At 40.8% G+C, this 24,308-nt stretch overlaps 1 protein-coding gene across 1 annotated transcript; it reads left to right on the plus strand.

Moving 5' to 3' along the window:
• Positions 1 to 630: 630 nt before the first annotated feature.
• On the plus strand, positions 631 to 21,763 carry scfd1 (sec1 family domain containing 1). The gene is made up of 25 exons (XM_074692806.1): positions 631 to 709; positions 1,688 to 1,758; positions 2,110 to 2,198; positions 2,360 to 2,450; positions 2,591 to 2,713; positions 2,852 to 2,939; positions 3,036 to 3,125; positions 3,602 to 3,657; positions 3,769 to 3,854; positions 3,986 to 4,085; positions 6,739 to 6,875; positions 8,463 to 8,553; positions 8,672 to 8,745; positions 8,858 to 8,939; positions 9,023 to 9,119; positions 9,210 to 9,280; positions 17,534 to 17,613; positions 17,712 to 17,774; positions 18,014 to 18,089; positions 19,720 to 19,773; positions 20,936 to 20,988; positions 21,082 to 21,115; positions 21,263 to 21,328; positions 21,409 to 21,477; positions 21,568 to 21,763. Exons 1-25 carry the CDS (start codon positions 679 to 681, stop codon positions 21,589 to 21,591), a joined length of 1,896 nt encoding a protein of 631 aa, XP_074548907.1. The 5' UTR covers positions 631 to 678; the 3' UTR covers positions 21,592 to 21,763.
• The last annotated feature ends 2,545 nt before the right edge of the window (positions 21,764 to 24,308 follow it).

Raw genomic sequence — 24,308 nt, forward strand, 5'->3', positions numbered from 1 at the left:
TATATATATAATGTTACTATATGCCAGCTGCTGCAGAGAAATATATCTGACCCAGGGACCGCAGTTAGAGAACCATGGCAAAACCCGTAAATATATCTCCAGCATATCAGAATCAGGATCATTTTTTTATTCACCAAGTATCTTCCAAAAGAATACAAATAATCTCTGTTCAACATGAATAAATATACAGTAAATATCAAAATTACAGGGGAGTTTAAAATAAGAGAAAAAAAAAACTTTCTTAGAAATATGTAAATGTTTAGGTTAAAAAGTGCAATGTAGAAAGTCACCAATCTGTAAATTAAAGTAGGAATACAACTGGCTCTGGTTAAGCTGTTTTTTGTGTTGTTTATTTTTTGCCTTCAGAAAACTCAGCAGAGTGAGACCTCAATAGATCTTTGATTCCCTCTGTTAATACTACAGCTGTACGTTTTTCTTCGTTTAGGTACAGTGGTACAGTCATAGTACTCTAGGGTAAGATTTGCCATTCGTTACAAAGCAAAACTTTCCGAAATAGCTCATTAAATTAAAAAAAAAAAATCTTGAAAGAGACTTTGATTCATCGAGAAAAAAAAGTTCGAGTAAGACGTCTTATTTTTTGGCTTCTCTCTGACGTTTTGCTCACGTCGTACTGTTGCCACGTCATCGGACGCTCCGTCATCACCAACAACATCAAACATGGCGGCGTCCGTCCGGGAGAAGCAGATCGGTTTGTCAAACTCTTCTTTTCTTCTGTAAAGATTCATTTTCGCGAAAGACAGCTGTGCTAACGGACTGCTTGGTTCTACAGTAACCCTTAGTTTGACAGCAGATAGTTGGTTAGCTGGTTAGACCGTTTAACCAGCTAACTAACCAATCCTCAGTCTAAGCAGCCGTCAGTTCAAGTGATGAGCTGACGTTTCAGTGTCAGTACAGAAACAGAAACTGTTTTTACTGATATTAAGTTTGGAGAATTATGAACTAAGAAGGGTGTTGACCAGTTAACCAAAGAGTTGACCAGTTGTTGAGCTCATCAGCTATTGGTCCTGCTAGCTTTCCAATGCCTGTACTGGCTAGGCGAAGCTAGCATGCTGCTGCTAGTGAAGATACCATTTAATATCTGATAGATGTTGTATTTTCTCAACCTTTCTTATTATAAAAACATCAAATAATACCCAATTCATATCACATTCATAAATATGTGTCGTTTCAGACTAATCTGTTTGTGTTGTGATAATACACAATAATTACTGAAGTATTTACTTTAACCAAAATCCCAGAAGAAAAAAAACAAGCCAAAAAGAAAAGAAAAAAAGTAGAACGGGATGGTTTATTTTCTTAAAAAGTAATCATAATGTAACATATTTGAAAATTATTATGTCTGAATAGTTACACAGTACTTCACCATTACCTTAACCTCTTTAATATTATAATAACAACTCAATAACATGACAAACCATCAGTACAGAAGATGCAGCACTGAGAGGTTCAGTAGTAGAGAAAAACAGATTTCTGCAGCACCAAAGACTTCTGGGAAAAACTTCTAGTAAAATTTAAACAAATAATGAAACTAGAATATAAACCTAGACCATATGTATTCTTGTATAAAAATTAACCAGTCTACAACATCTTTGCACTCATTTATTGAATTCTTGCATGTAAGAGAAAGGGACTATTTGATTAACCATCTGTGTTTTTGCTCCTGCAGTCGCTCTGAAGCGAATGCTTGACTTCAACGCTCCTCCTCTGAAGAACACAACAGCTGAGCCAGTATGGAAGGTAAAATACACACTTAAACACACACTTATACAACCAATGTTTGTCCAAACTGGACTGTGTCAACATAAGAAAATACCTAATGTCCTGCAGATGTCTGTATCTTGATTCGCTAAAAAGCATCTCAGTGTTTGCTCTGAATTTCTGACCTTTGTAATTTTTTTCCTGTTTGACAGTTTTTGTATTTTGTCCTTATAACGCAGCTACGCTCCATAAAGTTAAATAGAGTTGTGGCTTTGTCTGTAAACTGCACTTTGGGCCGATGGCAATCTACTGCGGGCACCAAATTGAGTCATTTGTCTCATCTGTGATTAAATATTTAATGTTGTCTGTTTTTTTTTCCTGTGTGTCCAGGTGTTGGTATACGACCGGTTTGGCCAGGACATCATCTCCCCGCTCCTGTCTGTCAAAGAGCTTAGAGACATGGGCATCACCCTGCACCTGTAAGAGACACATACTCCTACACTCCTTCCCTTCTTCTCTCATATTAAATTCAACTTTACATCTCAGAGGCTGTAGCTTGTTTGTGCTTTTTTTTCTGTTTGTATGTTGAATGAATCTTCAGTTCTTATCAAATCAAACTTTAACATCATTTTTTTTTCAGTCTGCTTGGCTCAGACAGAGATCCTATCCCAGACGTTCCAGCCATCTACTTCGTCATGCCCACAGAGGAGAACATTGCCAGGATATGTCAGGTACTTACACACACTGACACTGTTTACAAAAACCATCATTAACAGTCTTATTTAATCACAACAACATCCATAGGCTTGTCCTTCAATGAATTTTTACTATGATTGCATGATGGATTTGTACATGTGTGTGTGAGTTTTAGGACCTGAGGAGCCAGCTCTATGAGTCGTATTATCTGAACTTCATCTCTGCCATCAGTAGAAGTAAACTGGAAGACATCGCCAACGCTGCTCTGGCTGCTAACGCCGTCAGCCAAGTCACCAAGGTTACTACTGTTCATTCACCAGAGAACGTCTACTTGATGAACATTATCGTGTTTTTCTTAATACTGAATTCATATTCAACACATTTGCAGAAGAAGTCGTTTGGAAATTAAACAATGAATGTGTGTGTGTATTTTTAGGTGTATGATCAGTACCTGAATTTCATCACTCTGGAGGACGACATGTTTGTGCTCTGCCATCAAAACAAGGAGCTCATTTCCTACCACGGTAACACACAAACATAAACAATCGGCTAAAAGGCCAAACATAAAGTGTTTTCTGTGAGAAACAAAAAGTATTAAATCTGTCCATGTCTCCCTGCAGCCATCAACAGAGCAGACATCAAGGACACAGACATGGAGGCCATCATGGACACCATTGTAGACTCTCTCTTCTGTTTCTTCGTCACACTCGGTGAGTCTGTTTGTGTCTACAGTGTCTTCAGCAGACTGATGGATCTATGTGCACACCCTGCTCATCATGCAACTGTTAGTTCTCTCATTCTTGTACTCCCTATGTCACTGTCACTAGATGATGTTTATAATTCCTGGAGGTATTTGTCACATTTTCATGCTGTGTTGTGTATAGTGTGTATTTGTGTCTGTGGTGGAAATGTAACTTTGCTGCTGCTGTCTTGGCCAGGACACTCTTGGAAAAGAGATTTTTAATTTAGTGAGTCTTTTTCCTGATTCTGATTGTAAGCCCCTTGATGAGGCACTGTTGTTCTATTTCTGTCCACTAGATGGAAGCATTTAGCAAACCCTCAGAGTGTTGTTCTGGATGATCAGACTGATTCCCTGAACTGTTTTCTATGAGATGACACAAAGCAGGGTGAGGAATCAGAAAATCTGTTTTTTAAAACAGTTTTTGTTGCTGTTATTTTTGATCAGGTGCCGTGCCGATTATTCGCTGTCCCCGAGGAAACGCTGCAGAAATGGTCGCTGTGGTAAGTCTTGTGTCCTGCTTACCTCTCTGATTTCCTTCAAACGTACTCACCTGCCTCCGCACTGCTCACTGTGCTTCATGCCTGTCTTAAATTGTTTTGTGTGTGTTGTAGAAGTTGGATAAGAAACTCCGGGAGAACCTTCGGGACGCCAGAAACAGTCTGTTCACTGGAGACAACATGGCAGCCGGACAGTTCAGGTAAACAAACCCACTCAAGTGATATCAAACTCATTTTACCACAATCCACTGCAGTTTTATCAGGAATACTCAAAGGTCTGATGTGGACTCTTTGTGTCATTGTTTGATTTAAAGTCTGTTCTTCTGTTTAGCTTCCAGAGGCCTTTGTTTGTTCTGGCCGACCGTAACGTGGACATGGCCACACCCCTCCACCACACCTGGACCTATCAGGCTCTGATCCATGACGTCCTGGTGAGCTCACAGTGACACCACATGATTTAATACAGTGGAATCTGTTTTTTTCTTACCTTTGAGAGAATCAAAACATAAAGATGCTCTGCTCAGTCATATCTCAGTCTAAAGCTGAAGGGAGTAAAAGATGGAGGGCGGTGATTGAGAGACATAAGGTGTGTTTCCGTTTTCGCCAACATTTTCGCAAAATAAAATCAATATATCAGAAGTTTTGATAGGGAACAATGGTGCCTTGCCGTTGTTTCCATTACGACTAGAATTGCGCACAGTTCTAATAAATAATACGTAACGTCTGTCCTGACGTCTGCTCTGATCACACCAACTCAAAACAGATATAAACGAAACACTAAATGAAAATGATCATCTCCAGCTCGTCTGCTCTCTCATCATACACACACACACACACACACACATCTCTGCCCCTCCTTCCTGCTGCACTTTGACTCTGATCAGCTCACAGCTGCCCGTCCCGATGCCTTCACTACTGGCGGATAAAAACATCAACATGTGCACTGAATACAACTAACAGCAGAGCTGTTACAATATGAACTCAGGAGTCTGTATGTGTGGCAGTGGACACACATGAGAAGGTGGGGTATGTCCGTTGTCATGACAACGCAAAATGTTTTTGCGAAAAAAGGTGTTCACATTGCACTTTTGGGATTAACTACATTATTGAAACTTCTGAAAAGCCACCTCACGAAAGCATAAAAACGTTTAATTGCGATATTGAGGCTTTTGCAAACTTCCAGCTGTAATGGAAACACAGCAATTGAATGGAAGCAAGGGGAGCGTCCACTGCTAATGCAAGCAAAGCAGAAAAACAGAACAACAGTGTTGTTTTCTAATTTTCAGAAAATATAAACATAGTCACAAATGTTTCCTGCTAAAAAAAATTTTGGTATTTTTTGACAAGCTTCATTTTCAGTTAAATTTGTTCAGGAAGGATTTTCAGAGACAAAGATCCTCTATAAGGACACAAACCTTTTTGTTTAGCATTCTCACTTTTCAACAGGATGTGTGTGTGTGTGTGTGTGTGTGTGTGTGTGTGTGTGTGTGTGTGTGTGTGTGTGTGTGTGTGTGTGTGTGTGTGTGTGTGTGTGTGTGTGTGTGTGTGTGTGTGTGTGTGTGTGTGTGTGTGTGCAGGGATTCCCACTGTACACTCACACACATTTACACACACCGTCTCACATTTTTTCATGCAGAGCCAGGATGCTGTCAGCTACTGCGGTGCTGAGGTTAATACTGACAGCACTGGAATGTAGAGCCACATGGGTGTATTATGTAATACATCATCAGCACACACACATTCGCACACACACTCTGCCACCATAACACCTGGCAAATCCAGTGTGAAAACACGTCTCCTCTAAAGTCCATAAAGCTTTTATTTATCCTCCAGGACTGATTTTATTTCTTCTGTGGAGGAAAATTCAGTGTGTGTTGAGGTTTATCTGCAGCCTGAGTTATGATGGAGAAAATCTGCTGCAGTGAAATAAAAACTGTCGACATAAAATCAGACATAACTGACATCGCTTCATCCAAAACTGTTAAGATCTGTCCACTCTGGTTTAGTATAACAGAGTGGAGCTTCTTCTTTCAGTGAGGATCTTTGGCTGAGTAGACAGCGCCTAAATCAGACATCACAAAACTTCAGATTAGTCCTGTTCCTGTTTCTCTTTAAGTGAACATTAATTACTGACAGCCAATATTTGATATTTTATGCTATAACGACTTAAAGTGATGCTCAGTTTTGATGAAACACAAGACCCTGATTTTTTCTTTCTGATCAAGTCCTTGTAAGGGATTTGTAGACCTTTACAGTGACTGGGATCATTTGATATGGAGTGGTATCGCACAAACATTTCCCTGTCCAGGTTGTAGTGTAATTCGTTGACTGTCAACACATTGAGAAAGTCAGAAGTCAGACTCCAGATTTGTTGATTTCTCTTGGAAACAGCTGCGAAACATCCTCCTCCGTTTTCATTTCTCCTAAGTGACAGATGAAAAACGTCCAGATCCAAAGATCCAGAATCTCGACCAGGATCTAGTTTTTGTTGTGGTGATGTCAATCCAAATATCACCGCGGCCAAGCACTGGCTGCACACTCTCCAGCTTTCTGCTCTCTTCCCTTCAAATATGTCGAAAAAGCTCGGCCAGCACAAACTCAGCAGGGTACAGGATCCCAGCACTAAATCTCAGCCCTCATCCGTCTTCTGTTCCCATAGCAGCGCTAATATTATGATTCAGGTTCCTGCTCCCTTTCGGCTTCTGTCAGGATTTACTTTGGTGTTATTCACAGCGATGAGCTGTTGTTCAGCCTGTCTTTGGTCTGGACTTCATCCCAGGTGAGGCTTTAGCCCTGTGTGTGTGCCCTCTGCTGGTCTCGGATCAGGTTTTATGTTGATTTATCAGACTCCACTTTGGAAAATCAGAAGCATAAATGTGCAGGATGATGACTTTGTTTTTTTATTGGTGGTTTCATGCGAGATTCAGTAAAGATTTTAAGGGTTGACTGACAGGAAAATCCAATTATTTGACAGGAGATGGCTCACTGGTACAAGCAGATACAGACAGTTTTACTCACCAAAACAACCATCCTGCGCAAGAAATCCAATACTGAAGATCATGTTTGTTCAATTTTCTTCATCAGGACTTCCAGTTAAACAGGGTGGTGATGGAGGAGGAGGGGACAGAGCCATCTCCTGCCGGTGCCAGACCAAAGAAGAAGAACAGAAAGACCTACGACCTGACTGCCGCTGACAGGTTCTGGCAGAAACACAAGGGCAGGTCAGAGAAATGGACACGGTTTACTTTCAGACAATTTCACACACCAGAGTTTTGGTCCAGGTTTTTATGTTGTGTCTTTATAAACATTTATTCTGCCATGAGTTCGTTTTCTATCCAGGTTTGTGCAGAATCTCAAAATATGCTTGTTACATGAAAACACCAAAACAATCTAAGAAGAGCAGACTCTCATCTTTCATGTCTCTCTTCCTGTTTTTGATTTAAAAAAAAAAACAGAGAAAACACTTATTTCAATCGCGTTCATCTCTATCCTTTGATCCTCTCCATGATCTCCATCCTCTTTTCTCACAATTACGCTGCTCTTTCTCTCTGAACTACCACAGCACATCCTCAGTTGGAGCATGAGTTGCCTGAACTTTTCTGAACCGCAGCGTCTCGCTATGTCTCTGTCATCTCACATCTTCTCCTCACATTCATGCTGAGCTCCCATCCAAAGAGCACACCGCTCTCACCCACAGTAGTTTACGACCCTGTTATTAGAATGGAATAGAAAAGAATAGAATAGAAAATACTTTATTTATCCCAGAGGGGGAATTCAGGAGTCACAGCAGCAATCAAGATAACAAAAGTAAGAAAGTGTATAGAAAGTGTAAAAATGTCCATAAGAAAAAAGATGCTGACAGTTTGTCCATCATTGTCCAGTCAGCCAGCCTCCACCTCCACAGGGTCCAGGACTGAGCTTCTTCAGCAGTCTGTTCAGTCTCTGTCTCCTGGATCCTGTCTGCTCACAGCAGGTGAAGCTCTTCCAATGTGGCGTTGGTGTCTGATGTTAGCTTTGTTAGCCATGTCTGTGAATAGCATAATGCTGCTCTGCCTTCTGGTATCCCCTCTGTTGCTGGATTAGCACAGCTAGCCCGTCCATCTTATTGGAGATAGATCTTACGTTCCCAATAACGATCAATGTCGTCACTTCTTAGCTCACACCTTAGAACCAGCACGTCGTCCTCACCTCCTTCTCCTCACCTTGTGAGGAAACATCAGGCCTTGCACCAGTTAGCATTGACATGCTACAGGCTGCTAACAGCTGAGTTCACATGTAAACAATGCAGCCATGGTTACATGTAGGATCTCCAGACAAACACAGGAGCAAAAGTAGTAAAAACAAACGAACCATACAAAGTAATGACCCACTCTAAAGACAAAGACGACGAAAAAGAGACAAAAAAAATTACGAGAAACAGACAAAGAGAGCAACAGGCAGCCACAACCTCCACCAGACCCTACTGAAAAATATAATTTACTTCTGAGTTAAGATAGTGGGTGATGATGCCAATGTCAGCAATCGGTGTCACTGCAATCAACACCTAACGGAAAGTTCTCACAGGGACTTGAAGCTTCTTGAAAGTACCAGAAACTTTTAGTCCCAAGTACTCTTCTTACAAAAAGTTAAAGGATCCTACATGGCCTTTGTGAATTTGTGTTACACAGGAAAAAGACTAAAATAACAGCATGACAGAGTCACTAACTTGAGCTTCCTGTGTTAAGATTCTTTTATTTCTAATCATGAGACATAAAATAAGAGATTATTTGGTTTGAAATGTGGCGTAACATGGTGTGTTATTGTCACAGTCCCTTCCCAGAGGTGGCCGAGTCAGTCCAGGAGGAGCTGGACACCTACAGGGCCCAGGAGGACGAAGTCAAACGCCTGAAGAGTATCATGGTGAGACATTCACACAGAAAAACACAAACAATTGAAGATGGTGGCAGTCTGACCGTTGTCCAAACCACAAGTCCAGTTTTTATCCATGTGTTAATCCCTGCTCTGTGTGTCTCTACAGGGTTTAGAAGGAGAAGATGAAGGAGCCATCAGCATGCTGTCAGACAACACAGCCAAGCTCACCTCTGCTGTCAGGTCTGCACAACTCCATTCAACCCAGAACATCACAGCCTCTTACTGCAGATGCTCTCGGCGTAAAACACACTGGATTTGTTTGGTAATAATATGTTGAATGTATCTGCTGCAGCTCTCTGCCGGAGCTGCTGGAGAAGAAAAGACTGATCGATCTGCACACCAACGTGGCCACAGCTGTCCTCAACCACATCAAGGTACAGATACATGTTATGTTACGATAAAGTGCACTGGAGGACGAAATGAAAGTAAACTGACTCGATGCTTTTTGTGTCTTCAGAGCCGGAAACTGGACGTTTACTTTGAGTACGAAGAGAAACTAATGAGCAAGTCGACTTTAGACAAATCACTCCTGGACATCATCAGTGATCCAGATGGTACACACACACACACACTCACACACACAGAAAGAGCCTCATTTGCTTTCACAGATTAAACTAATGTGTGCAAATGTCTGTGTTTATCAGCCGGTACCCCTGAAGACAAAATGAGACTGTTCCTTATCTTCTACATCACTGCGCCACAGGCTCCTTCAGAGGTAAAACACACTCACACACACTCTTCCTTACTCTGTGTGAATTACATTATTTCTCTTGTCTTCTGCACATGCACTGCAGGTAAACACACTGACACAAAATGGCTTAAAACCGATAAGATTTCAAGCTTAAATTTCAACATGTGATGCATCAACTGTTCCCTTAAAGCTCTGGATTTCTGCCGAAACACAATTGCCTCCAACAAATCTCTCCCATGTTGAATCTTTGAGATTTCGAGAAGGTTTTCCCAGGTGTGTCGTACTTCATGATGCAGCAAAAGACCTGCAGACTGTTCTGGTGGTGCTTTGGTTTCTATTGTGCAGCCCAAACAATGATTCCTTTCACAGCAGGCTAAGTAAGTGTAACTAATAACATCCATGAGTAAAGTCTGGCTCTTTCAGAACTCAGCTTCAAATATTTTCCAAGTTAAAGAACATGTTTTCACTTCTGATCCACTTTGCATCTCCAAAGGCTCAAAAACAAAAGTTGGTTTCCAAGCCGCGGCTCTGATGGATGTGGTCTTCAGATGTGTGCTGTTGGAGCTGTCATCGTATTTTATTATGAGTCACCGCGCCAGCTTTACCCTAACCGTCACCACTTGGCTCTGACGTCTCAATTGTTCTGTTGAATGTGATTTAGATCACCTCAGGAGACGACCGACACTCAACCTGACACACGACAACTACACAAACCACCAAACACTACGCACCGAGCAGAATCGATTTAAGATCCGAGAATTTGACTTTCATTTTGTTTGGGTTTTTAAACTTGTCTGTCAGCCAGTTTGAAAACATTCAATTTCAGTCTGTGGAGAGACATTTTTCAAAGACAAACACAGCGCTTGCTTTGAAACTGGAGAATGTTTGTTAATGTGCAGTCAAGATCAGAAATTCACACTTTAATCAAGCGCTACTTTGACCCTTTTAGTATGCCGTAGTTAAGCCATCACGTCTACCGCAGCTGTGACAGAATACAGAAACACCCCTCTGTCTTTAGTTGACACATTTCCTTTCACAACCTCCCTGACAGCTCAGCTGACAGGTCAAATAATCTGCATTTTGTGTCAAACAAAACATGACAATATGTATGCAAAACGCACAACAAAAATGCAAAAGTTACAACATAGATGCAAGAGTAAAAACACATGTGCAAAGGCTACAACACAACTACAAAGGCCACAAGACCAATGCAAGAGCAAAAACACGAATGCAAAAACCTACAACATAAATGCAAAAGCCACAGCACAAATACAACAGCTGCATCACAAATGCAAAAGTTACAACAAGAATGCTAAAAGCTACAACACGAATCCAAAAGCCAGAACACAAATGCAAAAGGTACAACACAAACAAGAGCAAAAACATGAATGCAAAAGCTACATAAGAATGCAAAATCTACAACACAAATGCAAAAGTTGCGACATGATTGCAAGAGCAAAAGCACAAATGCAAAAGCCAAAACATGAATCCAAAAGCCAGAACACAAATGCAAAAGGTACAACACAAACAAGAGCAAAAACATGAATGCAAAAGCCACAACACGAATGCAAAAGCTACAACACAAATGCAAAAGCCAGAACAGAAATGCAAAGCTACAACACAAACAAGAGCAAAAACATGAATACAAAAGCTACACAAGAATGCAAAAGCTACAACATAGATGTTAAAGTTACAACACCAATGCAAAAGCAAAAACACAAATGCAAAAGTTGCAACATGATTGCAAGACCAAAAACACAAATACAAAAGCCACAACATGAACACAAAAACCACAACACAAATGCAAGGCCACGACAGGAATGCAAAAGCCACAACACAAATACAACAGCTACAACACGAATGCAAAAGCCAGAACACAAATGCAAAAGGTACAACACAAATGCAAAAGTTGCAACATGATTGCAAGAGCAAAAAAACAAATGCAAAAGCCAAAACATGAACGCAAAAGGTAGAACACAATGCAAGGGCCACTACACAAATGCAAAAGTTGTTACATGATTGCAAGAGCAAAAAAACAAATGCAAAATCCACAAGACAAATGCAGAAGCGGCAACACAATGGAATTTGTGTTATTGCTTTAGTAAACTGGCTTACACCTACTGACTACTGTACTCTGGGCATATTTGTAAAACCAAAAAGGACATGTCTGGGCAAAAGAGGAAGTATGGTTACCCTAATCAATTGTGATCAGATTTTGAAGACCAGTAAAATTTAGGATTAAAGTATTCACTGTAAAAGAGGCGCCATTAGTCTGGTGGTTTTGGCTGATGCAAAGCCATAGTTCTCCCCACTCTCTGCCCCATATCATCTGTCTCTCTTCAGATAATAAAGGTAAAAAAATTGCCCAATTGTCCACGATACTTCAGTCATTAAGCTGAGTTTAGCTGTTGCAGGATGAGGTATTGTGATGGGAATGATGAGAGTTATCTGAGCTATATGAAAAGCAGAGATGATACAAGGACCTGGGGGTTGTGGTCGCTGTCTTACTGCGTCTCAGTGCTGCCAAAACAAAACCTCACACCAAAGAATAAAACTGTGACTGTTGAGGGAACTTTGTGTGACTCTCCTGTGGGTTCAGTGTTTACTTCAGGCACAAATTAGAGACAAAGAGGATGGATGACGATCTGTGGGGACAAGGGAATTAAAGACAAGACAAAGCCCCTCATTCTCTTCAGTCGTGACGAGATGAAGCAACTTTCCCCAAAAACATTTCAGACCTCCAGCACTGACAAAGGTGGAAAAACGGCTAAGAATAGTCAGAAACCATCTGTACAGGAGATTTATTTCGACGATGGTCGGCACAGCTAATGGGATTTATCAAGACGGATTTGGAGTAAGAGCAAACAGAAAGAGCCAACAAGAACACCATGTCAGCCGGCAGCAGAACATCAGGTTTTGGTGGCTTCTCTTTGGCAGGATTTGTGCAGGAAGATCTCAAAGTTCCCCTGTGAGATTTTCATCTTTGGATGAATTCAATCAGACCGAAGTTTTGTGGTAACTGTCCTCCATTTCCTTCCATCATCCTCGCCTGGCTTCTTTACCAACACTGAAACCAGAGCAGCTCAGGGGAAGCTTACATCACCAACTGTGGATTGGCAGACAGCAGAAATGGTTTTTAGAGATGGTTAAGAGTCCGCCGTACACTCGGGTCCACAAAACCGCTCCATACATATGAATGGCTTCGTTTTTATTAACGAGAAGCATCATCTTGGCTCTTCAACATCCATAATTTCATCATGAGCCAGAAGTAGAACAAAGATAGCCCAGTCAGCGCCAAGTTCCTCCGAGAACAGAGAGGCCTGTTAGAGTCCCTGTAACAGGAACACAGCTGGATGAGGTTTAGCTTGGCAGAAAAGGTAACACATCCTTCATGAAGTGACAGAGACTGTGACTGTTATTTGTCTTAGTGTGACCGTAAAGACACCCGGACTTCGCTCTTTCCATCCATCAAACATATTCCACGATCGGCTTTGTTCATTGAAGAAGTCGGCAGGTTTCAGAAGTCTCGAATCTGCAGGAAGAGTTTGAGTCAGATGCTCTTCAGAGGAGGCGGTCGGTCGGTGTCTGAGTCCAGGTATCCAGCAGCTGCTGTGGGCAGAGATCTCTGCTGAAACACCTGCAGAAATAATTGTTACGTCTGTCCCTATTACTCATACATAGATCATGCAACAGAGGTAAAAAAAATAATAAAATGAAATAACTCTGCGCTGATGCTGTTAAACTTCTCCAGTGATGTCACCTGATGAGGTTATGAGTTCTGGGTGGGACAGGTTCAGTTTATTCTTTGGCTTTTAACCTCTGTGAGACTTAGTTTCCTTGCCTGATCTTATTCCCTTTTATTTGCTTTTAAATGTTTTTAGTTTTTTAGTATGTTTTCTTTTATGTGGCTGGTTTTCTTATCAGTTTTTATCTTTTTATTTTTATCAGAAACAGAATCAAGTTTTATTGTCAAGTACATTTGCACATACGAGGAATTTGTCTTGGTGTGTTGGTGCTGTCTTGGTGTGTTGGTGCCAACAGTTAACAAGAAGATAAAGAAAATGCAGATAGAATATAGAAAAAGTTTAGATATAAATTATACATATATACAAAAAATATATTTGGGGAAAATTAATAATAATAATAAATAGAATAAAATAAAAATAAACATAAAAATGTAAAAAATAGGAATACTTACAGAAAAATAAAATATTTAAAGTTCAGTGGGCATTAACCTACCTGTGCAGCACTTTGCTTACAGCTGTGGTTATTTTTAAAAGTGGGTATGGTATGGTATGGAAAAGTTACTGATTAATGTAAAATTTTAGGTGAAAATTCAATGAAGGCTGTAACTGTAGCTTGTGAGATGGCAGCAGGAACCAGGGTCTAAATTTAGTTCCAGGATAGTTGATATCCTGGTAAAATTTCCTCATTTTTTTGGAGGGGGGAACTTTCCAAAGGTCCAGGAACCTTCTGGTTGGGGTTTAGTAACTCTGAAACATTGGTCGTCTTTATATCAGTTCCCGATGTTCCAGTTTAAAGAGTGACCCTGTAAACTGGAGACCTTCAGCTGAATGTGTCAGTGGATGTCGAGTTTACAACAGCTGTTGAAACAAAGAAGTTTTGTGAGAATGCATCCCACACAGTTTTTGATTCGATAAGCGTTTAAAGATCATCTAGTGACATCTGAGAGGGAAAGTCTCTCGTTAACAGGGTCGCTCTTCCAACTGAAACACCGGTGCAATGTAGCACGATCAAAACCAGCACACAGTGATTCTCCTCCATGCTTACAACCTAACTGTAAAATCACACATGATAATGTCAGCCTGTCGCCACTTTCTTTGTCATCATCTCTTTTGAAAAGTATTGTCTTAATGCCCTCTGCTGGTCTGGAGGTGTAGTGCAGTTACTGTTATTACTCCTCCATTTGTCACCGACCTGATTTGTAAAATCTTCACAAGACTCTGGGTGAAGTGTAAACCCCGGCAACAGTGGGAACCATTAAATTCCTTGAAGAGAAGTTCCTGGTACTTAAAGCTCTTTATAGAGGGTATGGGTTCACGTCACTTCCCCTCAGGGATACGCCCACTTCAGTTGGACTGAGTGGCAAAACAAACCTCAGGGAAAACTGTGGAATATGACATGAAATTAGAGAAAGTTGGACTCGACATTGATTTGTTGAAGCTACCAAAGAACCAGGGGTCCACCAACATCGGCATGTGGCCAGAAATCATATCCTGGCTTTTATTTGTACCTGATTACAACGCCAGGAAAACACTTAATGTAAATCCTGAAAGCTACAAAAGCCTCTATATGATTCAATTTACAGTATACAGTGTATTATCTATTCATACTTTTGGTATTTAACATAGACTGTAGAAATTAATAGACATATAGTCTTCCCGACAGTATTTAAGTATACAGCTGCTTGTGCTGGAGTTCCCCCTTACTTGGAAAACTGGGTTAGCCTCCATTTACAAATCATGTCAAGCATAATGTTCATAATCACACAAAGACAAATCTGTTTTAGTTATGAAAAATATAGCTGAATCAAAAAAACTCTAACATTTAGAGACTTTGTAATTTAAGGAATGATTTAACCCAAAAACACAACATAAATTAACCTTAACTGACACAAAATGGGAACCCCAAATCCAGCTTTCGTTGCCTGGACTGTTTCTGAAAATTGCAGTGATCCATCAGTTCATTCACCTGTCAGAGTAAAGCTCTGATTGTTTTTCAAACATGTTTGTCCAATCAGTTGTGCAGCAGCTCTTCCCCAGTTTTTGATGTTGTTCGAGAGATTAGACCCTGCAACTCATCTCCTTCTTTCTGCCACTCAGTGGGTGTGACCGCCGCAACTTCCACTTGCTGTGACATCACGTGCATACCCTCCATATTTCTGGTTGAAAAATGACTTTTAAGTTTAAGGGGTTAGGAAAAAATCCACAATTAGATTATCAAAAATAAAAGTTTTAAAAATCTCAAGTCTAGCATCATGAAAAGTTTCTTATATCATATCTAATGTTGAGGGGAGTTTAGCATATTTTTACGCCTCTTCTAAATCTATTGCTTCACCACCCACGTCCACTTGTGTAACTGCTCTGACAGGCGATGACTGACAAGTAACAGGTGATGGTTGATTCAGTAAAGAGAACACACGTTTCAGACACTGTGAGACCTTCGCTGTAAACTCTGATTCTCAGTGTTAGTCCAGCGTTTCAGCTCGTTCTCAGCTTCCCCCGCTGACAGGCAGTGTGACAGCTCTCCCCTCCGCCAAGAAATGAGTCTCCCTGTTTCTTTTCATCCACCTGAATGATGGATCACCCTGGATTTACCTCCTCACCCTTCATCACCACCCACTCTCTCTTTCTCCCCCTTTCTTCCTGTCATCTGTGGTCATCTCTTTCCTCCTGGCCTCCTCTCTGTTCCTTTCCCTCCCTTTTCTTTGATCTCTCTCCCCCTTATCAGACCTCCCTCTCACCCTTTTCTCCCGGCTGTATCTGCTTCAGAGTCTCCAGAGCGCTGTGGGAGTTTCTGAGCGATGTGGTGGGATTTCAGGCCTACGAAAAACAACCACACACGCTCTTTCACTGACTCTTTCTCACGTGGCTCGGGTGTTGCGTAATCTTTCAGCGGCTCCTACTGAGAGTCCCGTCAGGAGGAGACCGCTGAAGAGAAAACAGTACACCCTACATCACCTTTGCTGGTTGTAGGTCGGAAACAGTTGAAGGGGGAATTTTTCATCCTGCTGGAAATGAGCTGAGATAAAGTCTTTGAGCAGCACCACAACTAACCTCAGATAGAATGCAAGAAGAAATGCTAAAAGCTGCAGTTCCCTGAGTGTCCACTAGATGCTGCCTCCAGCAGTGAGTCAGTCCCCATAGAAACCCATGTTCTACTGTAGGAGCAGAAATAAATGTCTTTACTGCCCATAGGCTGTAAAAAAAATGGACATCATCTTCCTTGGCTCAAAGTAGGGTCGCCACAAAAACTGCCCCCCCTGGTGGCTGGCTGCAGTATAGGTCAAAAACTCTGTCTCTCCAGTCATTCCAGATGGGCCGCGGTCACACTTTGAAAAATTAATACACCTCATAGAAACTTTTCTCAGATCCGATTGTTGTGGTGATTTGAAGATATCATTTGGCTACCTTGAATTCAAGTCATCTTTTTTTCTGAAAAGTTTCCTACGTCACGTTTAACGATTGACAGCTGCCGTTTTTGAGAATTTTTTTCGGGGAGTAAAAATATGTCAGAAGTGGAAAGCCATGAAGAGATTAGACTCTCTAAAGTAAAAAAAAAAAAAAGAAAACTAGAAAAGCACTCAGAGAGTGCAGACCCCCACCAAGTATATTGTGAGTGTCTCCAACACTTTAGTCCTACTTTAATGTTACACTGCCTTTCAGCAGACTGTCTGCTACAATTTGGTGTTAGTTGCAGGTTTGTACGATAATTTGTTTCCTAACAGTGTTGTAAATTATGATGACCCAGTACATATTTCATATTCCAGATCTTAGTATCCAGAAGATTTCCAGGATCTGGATCATATTTTTACATCTGTCAGAAATTATGGTGACCTTGTCTTGTATTGTTTTGCAAAGCAATCTGACCATTTATGGTGGAGTTATTTACACATATGGTGAAAACAGCCCTATCTCACAATGATAGAGAATCGTTTAAAAAAGTCCTGGATCCAGATGATGATCCAGATCACCTCCAAAATTGAATCAATTCTTCCTTATCCCATTTTGAGCATTTCCTGAAAATTTAATCAAGATCTGTTGGTCACATTTTGAGTTATGTTGTTCACAGACAAACAGACAATACATACATACTATATACAGTCAATGATACAACCTGGTAGAAAAACAGTTTATGTCTCTAAAGTTCTTTTTTCTATTCTTGACAACTCTACGGCTGAATTTGTAAACAACTCACCTGTTTACAGCAGATTGAAGATTAAAGGGAGGGAGAATTGGAGGCGTGGCCTCTTTGACTGACAGGTGGGAGCTGCTCGGTGTCCTCCTCAGCTAATTCAGTCCCTGAACTCAACTGTGTTCATAGTTTTGGAGCCTTTTGGAGATTTTTATTGTAAATATCAGACAAATAATCTGACTAGCATGAAGATCAGCTAGCGATGTGACATGCTAACAAATTCCCAATATTTTAGCGAACACCAAAACACCAAATCTGAGGTTTTAAAAGCAAAAAAATCTATATGATCTTGTTTTCTGTGCTGACCGCCTGGGGTTAACAGATTTTCTGTGTGTGTTTCAGACCGATTTGGAGCAGTATAAGAAGGCGCTGTCAGATGCAGGCTGCGACCTTTCACCTCTAAACTACATCAGGCAGTGGAAGTGAGTCTGTTTCATCCTTAATAACGTCTCCTCACAGGTACATTATACAAGACACAAGAAAAGTCATCACATGTTTGTTCTTCTCTTGTACTTTGCAGGGCGTTTACAAAGATGGCTGCCACCCCAGCAAACTACGGCAACAGTGGAGTCAAACCCATGGGGTAATCTGTCATAAAGCCTGTTGTTAAATGTTTTCATGACACATTTAGATTCAACTGTTTCTTTTTATCACAGATTAATAAAACTTTTGGTTGTGATCTAAGTAAGACTGCTGCTCACCTCTTCGCAATATTTCATACAAGATTACCAGCCTAACCCTGTCCTCCTCCTCCTCCTCCTCCTCCTCCTCCTCCCCACTCTCCCCTCCCTCTGCCTCTTCCTCCTCCTCTCCTCCCCTCAGGTTGTTTTCCAGAGTGATGAACACAGGCTCTCAGTTTGTGATGGAGGGAGTGAAGAACCTGGTGCTCAAACAGCATGTGAGTTCTGCAGCATCACTTCATGTAAACATCCTCCAGACTCCACAGAGCCGCTCTGATCGGAGAGATGAGTCGATGTTAAGCTCCAACAAAACTCTCAGGGTTTTCTCTGACAGACTCTAAAGTCTAAAACCTCTGCATGCTTTATTTAACCTGCTGCTCCATCAAAACACCACACTCCACCCGCCTGCCTCTGCTAGAAGGTTAAATGAAGCGCTCCTAATGTGACAGCAAACTCTTCATTCCTGGACTCCAGCTATGACGGTGATGATGACAGCGAGGGAGGATGATGAAGGGGTGTTTCAGGGTGAAACTGGCACCAACATGTAGTCATTTATAACAGTCAGACACACACTCACTCACACACACACACACACACACACACACACACACACAGTCTGTTTTCTTCATCCAGGAGCTGAACGGAGACCAGCTGAAGTCAAAACATCACAAACTCTCCGAGTGGACTGGATGGAGGCGATGACACAGATTTACAGATTTCTTCCTCGCTCACGTCTCCAGCGATGGAAAAATAGAATCTTCACCATATTTTGGAGAGTCCAAAAATAACAAAAAGATTTAAACAGAAACTCAAAAAAAGCAAACTGAAAAAGTGAAAGACTGAAACATTTTGGCACAAAACCCAGAGGTCTCTCTTCTTCAAGCATTTCATGAGAATACTCAGATGAAAAAAGTAGTAAAATCTGCTTGATTAAACATAATTTGGGGCTCATTCACCTTAAAAGTGCAAGATGTTTAAACCTCTGCAGATTACCCAGAATGCAGCAGCACATGTGGTCTTTAACCAGCCCAAAGCAGCACATGTCACCTCGCTGTTAATCTCTCTTCACTGGCTTCCAGTGGCAGCTCCAATCAAATTCAAAGCTCTTTTTTTGGCTTACAAAACATTGATAATTACAGCTCCTGCCCACCTGGGGTCCCTCTTCCAGGTCTACACTCCTTCTGGCCCACTACGCTCTGCTTGTGGAAGACGCCTGGTGCTCCCAGCCCAGTGCGGCTCCAAATCTCTAGCCAGACTCTTCTCCTCTGTTGTTCCCAAATGGTGGAATGAATTACCTAACTCTATACGATCCACAGAGTCCCTTTCTACTTTAAGAGATGTTTGAAGACTCATCTGTTCAGGGAACACTTAGACCCTTAATCTGACCCTTTTCCTCTTTGTCCTCAGGGGTAGAATGAGTCAGTAGGTCTCAGACTCAGCTTTTAGTGAATTTTCAGCACTAATTACTGAATGTTGTTAAAGGTTGAAGTATATTGTTGCAGCAATGGCTACATTATTCTATACTTTTTTAAAATATTTCACTTAATGGCAGCACCTGCAGCTAAATAACTTGTAGCACTGTTGTTGCACTAACAAGGTTTGTCCTTTGGTCTAAATTCTTGCTACTGTTGTATGTCCCATTGGACAAAAGTGTCTCATACCACAGATGTGGTATGAGGTGTTTTTTAAAGAAGAAAACATTTCGATACAAAAAACAAAATGTACTTTTCATTCGTCCTCTTTCGAGGCAACTCAGGCATCACTTTTGGCTGAGTTTCTCCTGGAAGACAAATGATTAAAACTTCACAGATGTAATCCTCTCGTCTCTTCTTCCCTCGTCTCTTCCAGAACCTTCCCGTCACTCGGATCCTGGACAACCTGATGGAGATGAAGTCTCATCCTGTGAGTTTCATTATTGTTTTGTCACTTTTCCCATTATTCATCAAATAAATTAAAAAAAAACATATGAACCACTTTCCATTACCTTTCACTGAGAAACATTGATTAACATTGTCTAATATTAATGTAAGAAGAGAAGTTGAACCCACAGCTCTTCTTTCTGCTCCTCTTACTTTCAGTAAATCTGGTATTCTGACTCACTTCCCCTCAAACTTTCTCTGAAAATCTTTAGACCAACTCCTAATTTTAGATTTCAGATTAAAAAGGCTCAGCAGGTTCCTCAGAAAAGTCTAAGATTGAGCCAACTTGAAGAAACACACTTAAATTTCAGGGGACTATTTTCTGCAGCGGATGAATACTGACATGAAAGAAAAACTCTGCTTACACTGTTAGTGAACCTAAGGTGACTTTTTTAAAACAGTATTTTCCTCCTGCTGTGAGTTTAACACACACTGCAGTGCATTCTGGGAGATCACATTAATACACAGAGGTGCTGATGTTGAGGTAAAGTGTTATTATGTAATGTAACACACATGTAAACTCGTGCTCAGTTTAACACACAGATCAGCGAGGATGTCAGAGTGAAAATGTTATATTGCTTTTCATCTTGTGCAGTGGTTTGACTCTACACACACACACACACACACACACACACACACTCACACTCACACTGCATGTTTCTCAGCGTCTGGAGTTTCAGACGACAAACAAAGATCCTGTTGTGTTGGAGGGCGGAGGAGGAGGAGGAGGAAGGACTGGGACGAGGATGAAAGAAATAGAAACATTCACATTCTCCCTATATCAGATCTGTGAGCATGTGTGTGTGTGTGTGTGTGTGTGTGTGTGTGTGTGTGTGTGTGTGTGTGTGTGTGTGTGTGTGTGTGTGTGTGTGTGTGTGTGTGTGTGTGTGTGTGTGTGTGTAGAGGAGGTATGACAGCGCACGATGTTGAGTTATTTGAAGAGATGCTTTCACAGAGATTCAGAGAAAAGTTGAACCCGTCAGTGAGGAGTGAAGCGATGTGTACACACATCGTCAGCGTGTCAGCGTGAAGTTAGCCTAGCTTAGCATCAAACGTGGAAAAGTAGAAAAATATTAAACTGATAATAATTAACTCCTGAGTGATATTTCAGTTGTCTGATGACAGTTTGTCTTTGACTCCTGCAGGAAACAGACGATTACAGATACTTCGATCCAAAGATGCTGCGAGGCAGTGAGAGGTATCACTCTGACGCACATTTCTAATCACTTCACAAGCTGAACCAGCTTCAGGAGTGTCTCACCATCATCTCTTCTCTTTTTCTCCTCCTCAGCTCCATCCCCAGGAACAAGAACCCGTTTCAGGAGGTGAGTTTCTCTGGACTGAACTTTGATGTATGAGTTTTTCCGGGAACAAACAGAAACAAGGAGGGAAAGGAAACGATGGCGCACTCCTCAGTTTCCAGACACTCCAGTATGAAAGTGTGTGATCATGTGACTGATGCTGTGTTTCAGGCTATCGTGTTCGTGGTTGGAGGAGGAAACTACATCGAGTATCAGAACCTTGCAGACTACGCTAAGGTACCCCTACACCGCTGTTACAAAAGTTTCTGTCACTGTCACAGACTTTATTTTTTATTTCATTTGTGTGTGTGTTTCAGATTAAACAGGGGAGGAAGGTTATTTATGGATGCAGTGAACTCTTCAACGCTGCTCAATTCATCCAACAGGTGAGATCAAACACCTGTCCTCCTCCTCCTCCAGTTGGAAATACATCTGCATTGTTTCTCTTCGTTAACATGTTGAATTTTTCTCCACAGCTCTCCCAACTCGGCCAAAAGTGAAGAGGACACCGACAACATGTGAACCCCTTTCTTCTCTTCCTCTTTCTCTCTGTCTCTCAGCTGATCTCTTTATTCCAGTTGTTTTATATGAAACTGTAAATGGACTAAAACATTTCCTGTCTTCACTGTACTTCCTGTCTCTAAGCACTAATAAAGCTAAAGTCTAAACTCACAGCAGCCTCACTCTTCATTTACTGACTCCTGACACACACAGATGTCATCAATCAAACAGCTTCACGTCAGAAACAGATTTTTCTGTTCTCCTTTAATCTTTTGTTATTACCTCAGAAAAAAAGTTTTGTTTCAAGTTATCTGAAGAAAAAAATGAGGTCTGAATTGTTTGTAACAGGTTAAAAAAATCTGCCAAAGGAACAAGAGAAAAGTTACCTATATCAAGACATTATCGTAGTTTTAAGCAAATTTTCAAGCAATTATCTTTTGTTCCATTGGCAGATTTTTTTTACTTGTTACAAGCAATTCAGACCTCATTTTTGTCTTTAAACAACTTGAAATGACGTTTTTCCGGACGGATAAGTAGAATGTGACTCATTACAAGAATAACATGACGATTTTTACTTAAGATAAGACAAAAGCACTTGACTAGATCACAGTTTTTTGCAGCGTGAATGTTAGCGAGGAGGCTTAAATCCTGCCTCATTTCCATTTCCTGTTGCTTCAAAACTCTGTTTCAGAAACAGATGGAGGATGTGGAAGAGATTATAGCCAATACAGTCTATTGTGTAAATGAAGTAAAGAGGCGGGATTTTAGCCTCTTTGGCAGCTACAGCGTGCCCACCTGTTGGTCAAATCAGCCATGCCCTTATATGGGCAAAACTCATAATTTTAACAATTTAAATGGGGTAAATCGATATATCTGGATTTTTTGTTTGACAAAACCAAATTTAGGATTCCTTGTCAATTTTTTTTTTGTTTGTTTATAAACTGGATTGGAAAAAAGTTACCACATGTCTCCAGCAGAGGGTGAAATGTTTCTCTCTGAGTCACGTGATGTGCGTTTTATGGGAAAATATGGCTCCTGGTATAGTGTGTAGACATTATCATCTTCATTTAACTGTTTCCCAGGGTCTGGTGTTTAAAAAGCATAGTAAAAATCGCAAAAATCGTAAAAGAATCGAATCACGAGAATAGCAAATCGTCCCAACCCTATTAAATGACTGGTTGTAAAAAGAAACGTCCAGCTTAAATGTTTAGTTTAAACCAAACCAAACTGTAATGTGTTCATTTCTGCTCCAAAGACTTGCCTTTGAATAGGTGTGTATGTGGTTTCTGGTGCTTCTTCAGCCAACCTCCAGTGGACACTTGAGGAACTGCAGTTTTTTTTTAGCCCTTTCATGTTGGCTCCATATTTCAACCCTTTACCCTTAAACTTGTTGCTCAACTATTTGGATCATCTCTACAGCTTGAAATATTTTTTTTTTGGATTCCTAATCTTAGAGCTCCAGCAACAAAAAAAAAAACACATTTTTTTCTTGGATGAAACGTCAGAGATTTAAAAAATCAATTATTCCTCGTATTTTAAGAGTGAAAGTTAAAAGGTTAAGACCAGATGTTGCTGCTTGACCTGGACACATCTGATGATCAGCATCTACATCGTCTAATTTAGAAAACACCATTGTTTTGTTTTTTTCCTATCTGATTTTCATTTAAAAATTAAAAACTATGAACTTCTGTGGTTGCATTAAACTCTCTCTGTGACTGATCAGTTTCACTGTGGTCCTGTGGATTTAAGTTTCCCAACGGATCAGAGGAGCGGGGGAACTGTGCGTAACACACACACATCATCCATCACTTTAAAGCAGGGCTGGCACAGTGTGGTACAGACCTGCTCCTGGGTTCCTCCAAAAACAAAGGGACGTACCTGAGGATTATGTCATCAAGGTATTTTAATCTCTCTGTGTCTGTGCTCTATGTGTTGTGACAAGTCTGGGAAATATAACAGTTCAGTGGTTTGTGATAAAATGACCAAATTATGCTCCTAACAGTTTAGTTAGTTTAGTTTAATGGACGTTTAGCTTTTAAATATCCCCACAGGTTAAACAAATGTTTGTCAAACTGGGTTTTATTTTTCCATAAAGTTTACTTTGAATTAGTTATTTGATGTTATAAAAAAAAAAAAAAAAAAGAGGGGATGTAAAATCATGGCTGATAAACTCTCAGGTGTCAGAATTTTTTGTCTCGGCTAAAAAACGTGACATGAAGCCAGTGTGGTTTTATTTCTGTTAGTTCAGCTCTGTGTGAGAAAACACGTGCTCCTGTTTCTATTATTTCTACTGCAGAGACCACCCGCCCTCCTTCTCTCTCTCACACACACACACACACACACACACACACACACTTCCACGCACACAGAGTTAATCCCAGCTCAGTGTCGCTGATGTCGACTCTGTTATGTTGACTTAATGACCCGAGAGCTGAAATAATGAGGAGCAAAAACAGGAGGGAGGGGACGGAGGAAGAGGAGAAATGAGGGATCACTCTCCTCCCTTTGGGAAGAAGGAACGCTGTCCTCTGATTCAGATACAAACACACATTGAGAATTCATACACACCTTCACACACTCAGATAATAGTGGTTTATTTTAACTCTGGGCTCTTAAAGAACTGGCATTCATTGAGACAGACTATAGTGGACAATCAGGGAACTGCAGGTTTTAATACTTCAGCTGAAAAGCCAGGAGGTCGGGGTTTGGTTTTACT

Source organism: Halichoeres trimaculatus, unplaced genomic scaffold (assembly GCF_033239565.1).
Source record: "Halichoeres trimaculatus isolate MK-OKI-2021-1 unplaced genomic scaffold, fHalTri1.1 fHalTri1_scaffold_17, whole genome shotgun sequence".
NCBI lineage: Eukaryota > Metazoa > Chordata > Actinopteri > Labriformes > Labridae > Halichoeres > Halichoeres trimaculatus.

Excerpts from the sequence above, each read along its gene's own strand:
- scfd1 (XM_074692806.1), top strand. The coding sequence starts at position 679 with ATGGCGGCGTCCGTCCGGGAGAAGCAGATCG. Across the intron at positions 9,120-9,209 it reads CATCATCAGTGATCCAGATG|CCGGTACCCCTGAAGACAAA; the intron begins GTACACACACAC and ends TGTGTTTATCAG. Across the intron at positions 17,614-17,711 it reads AACTACATCAGGCAGTGGAA|GGCGTTTACAAAGATGGCTG; the intron begins GTGAGTCTGTTT and ends TGTACTTTGCAG.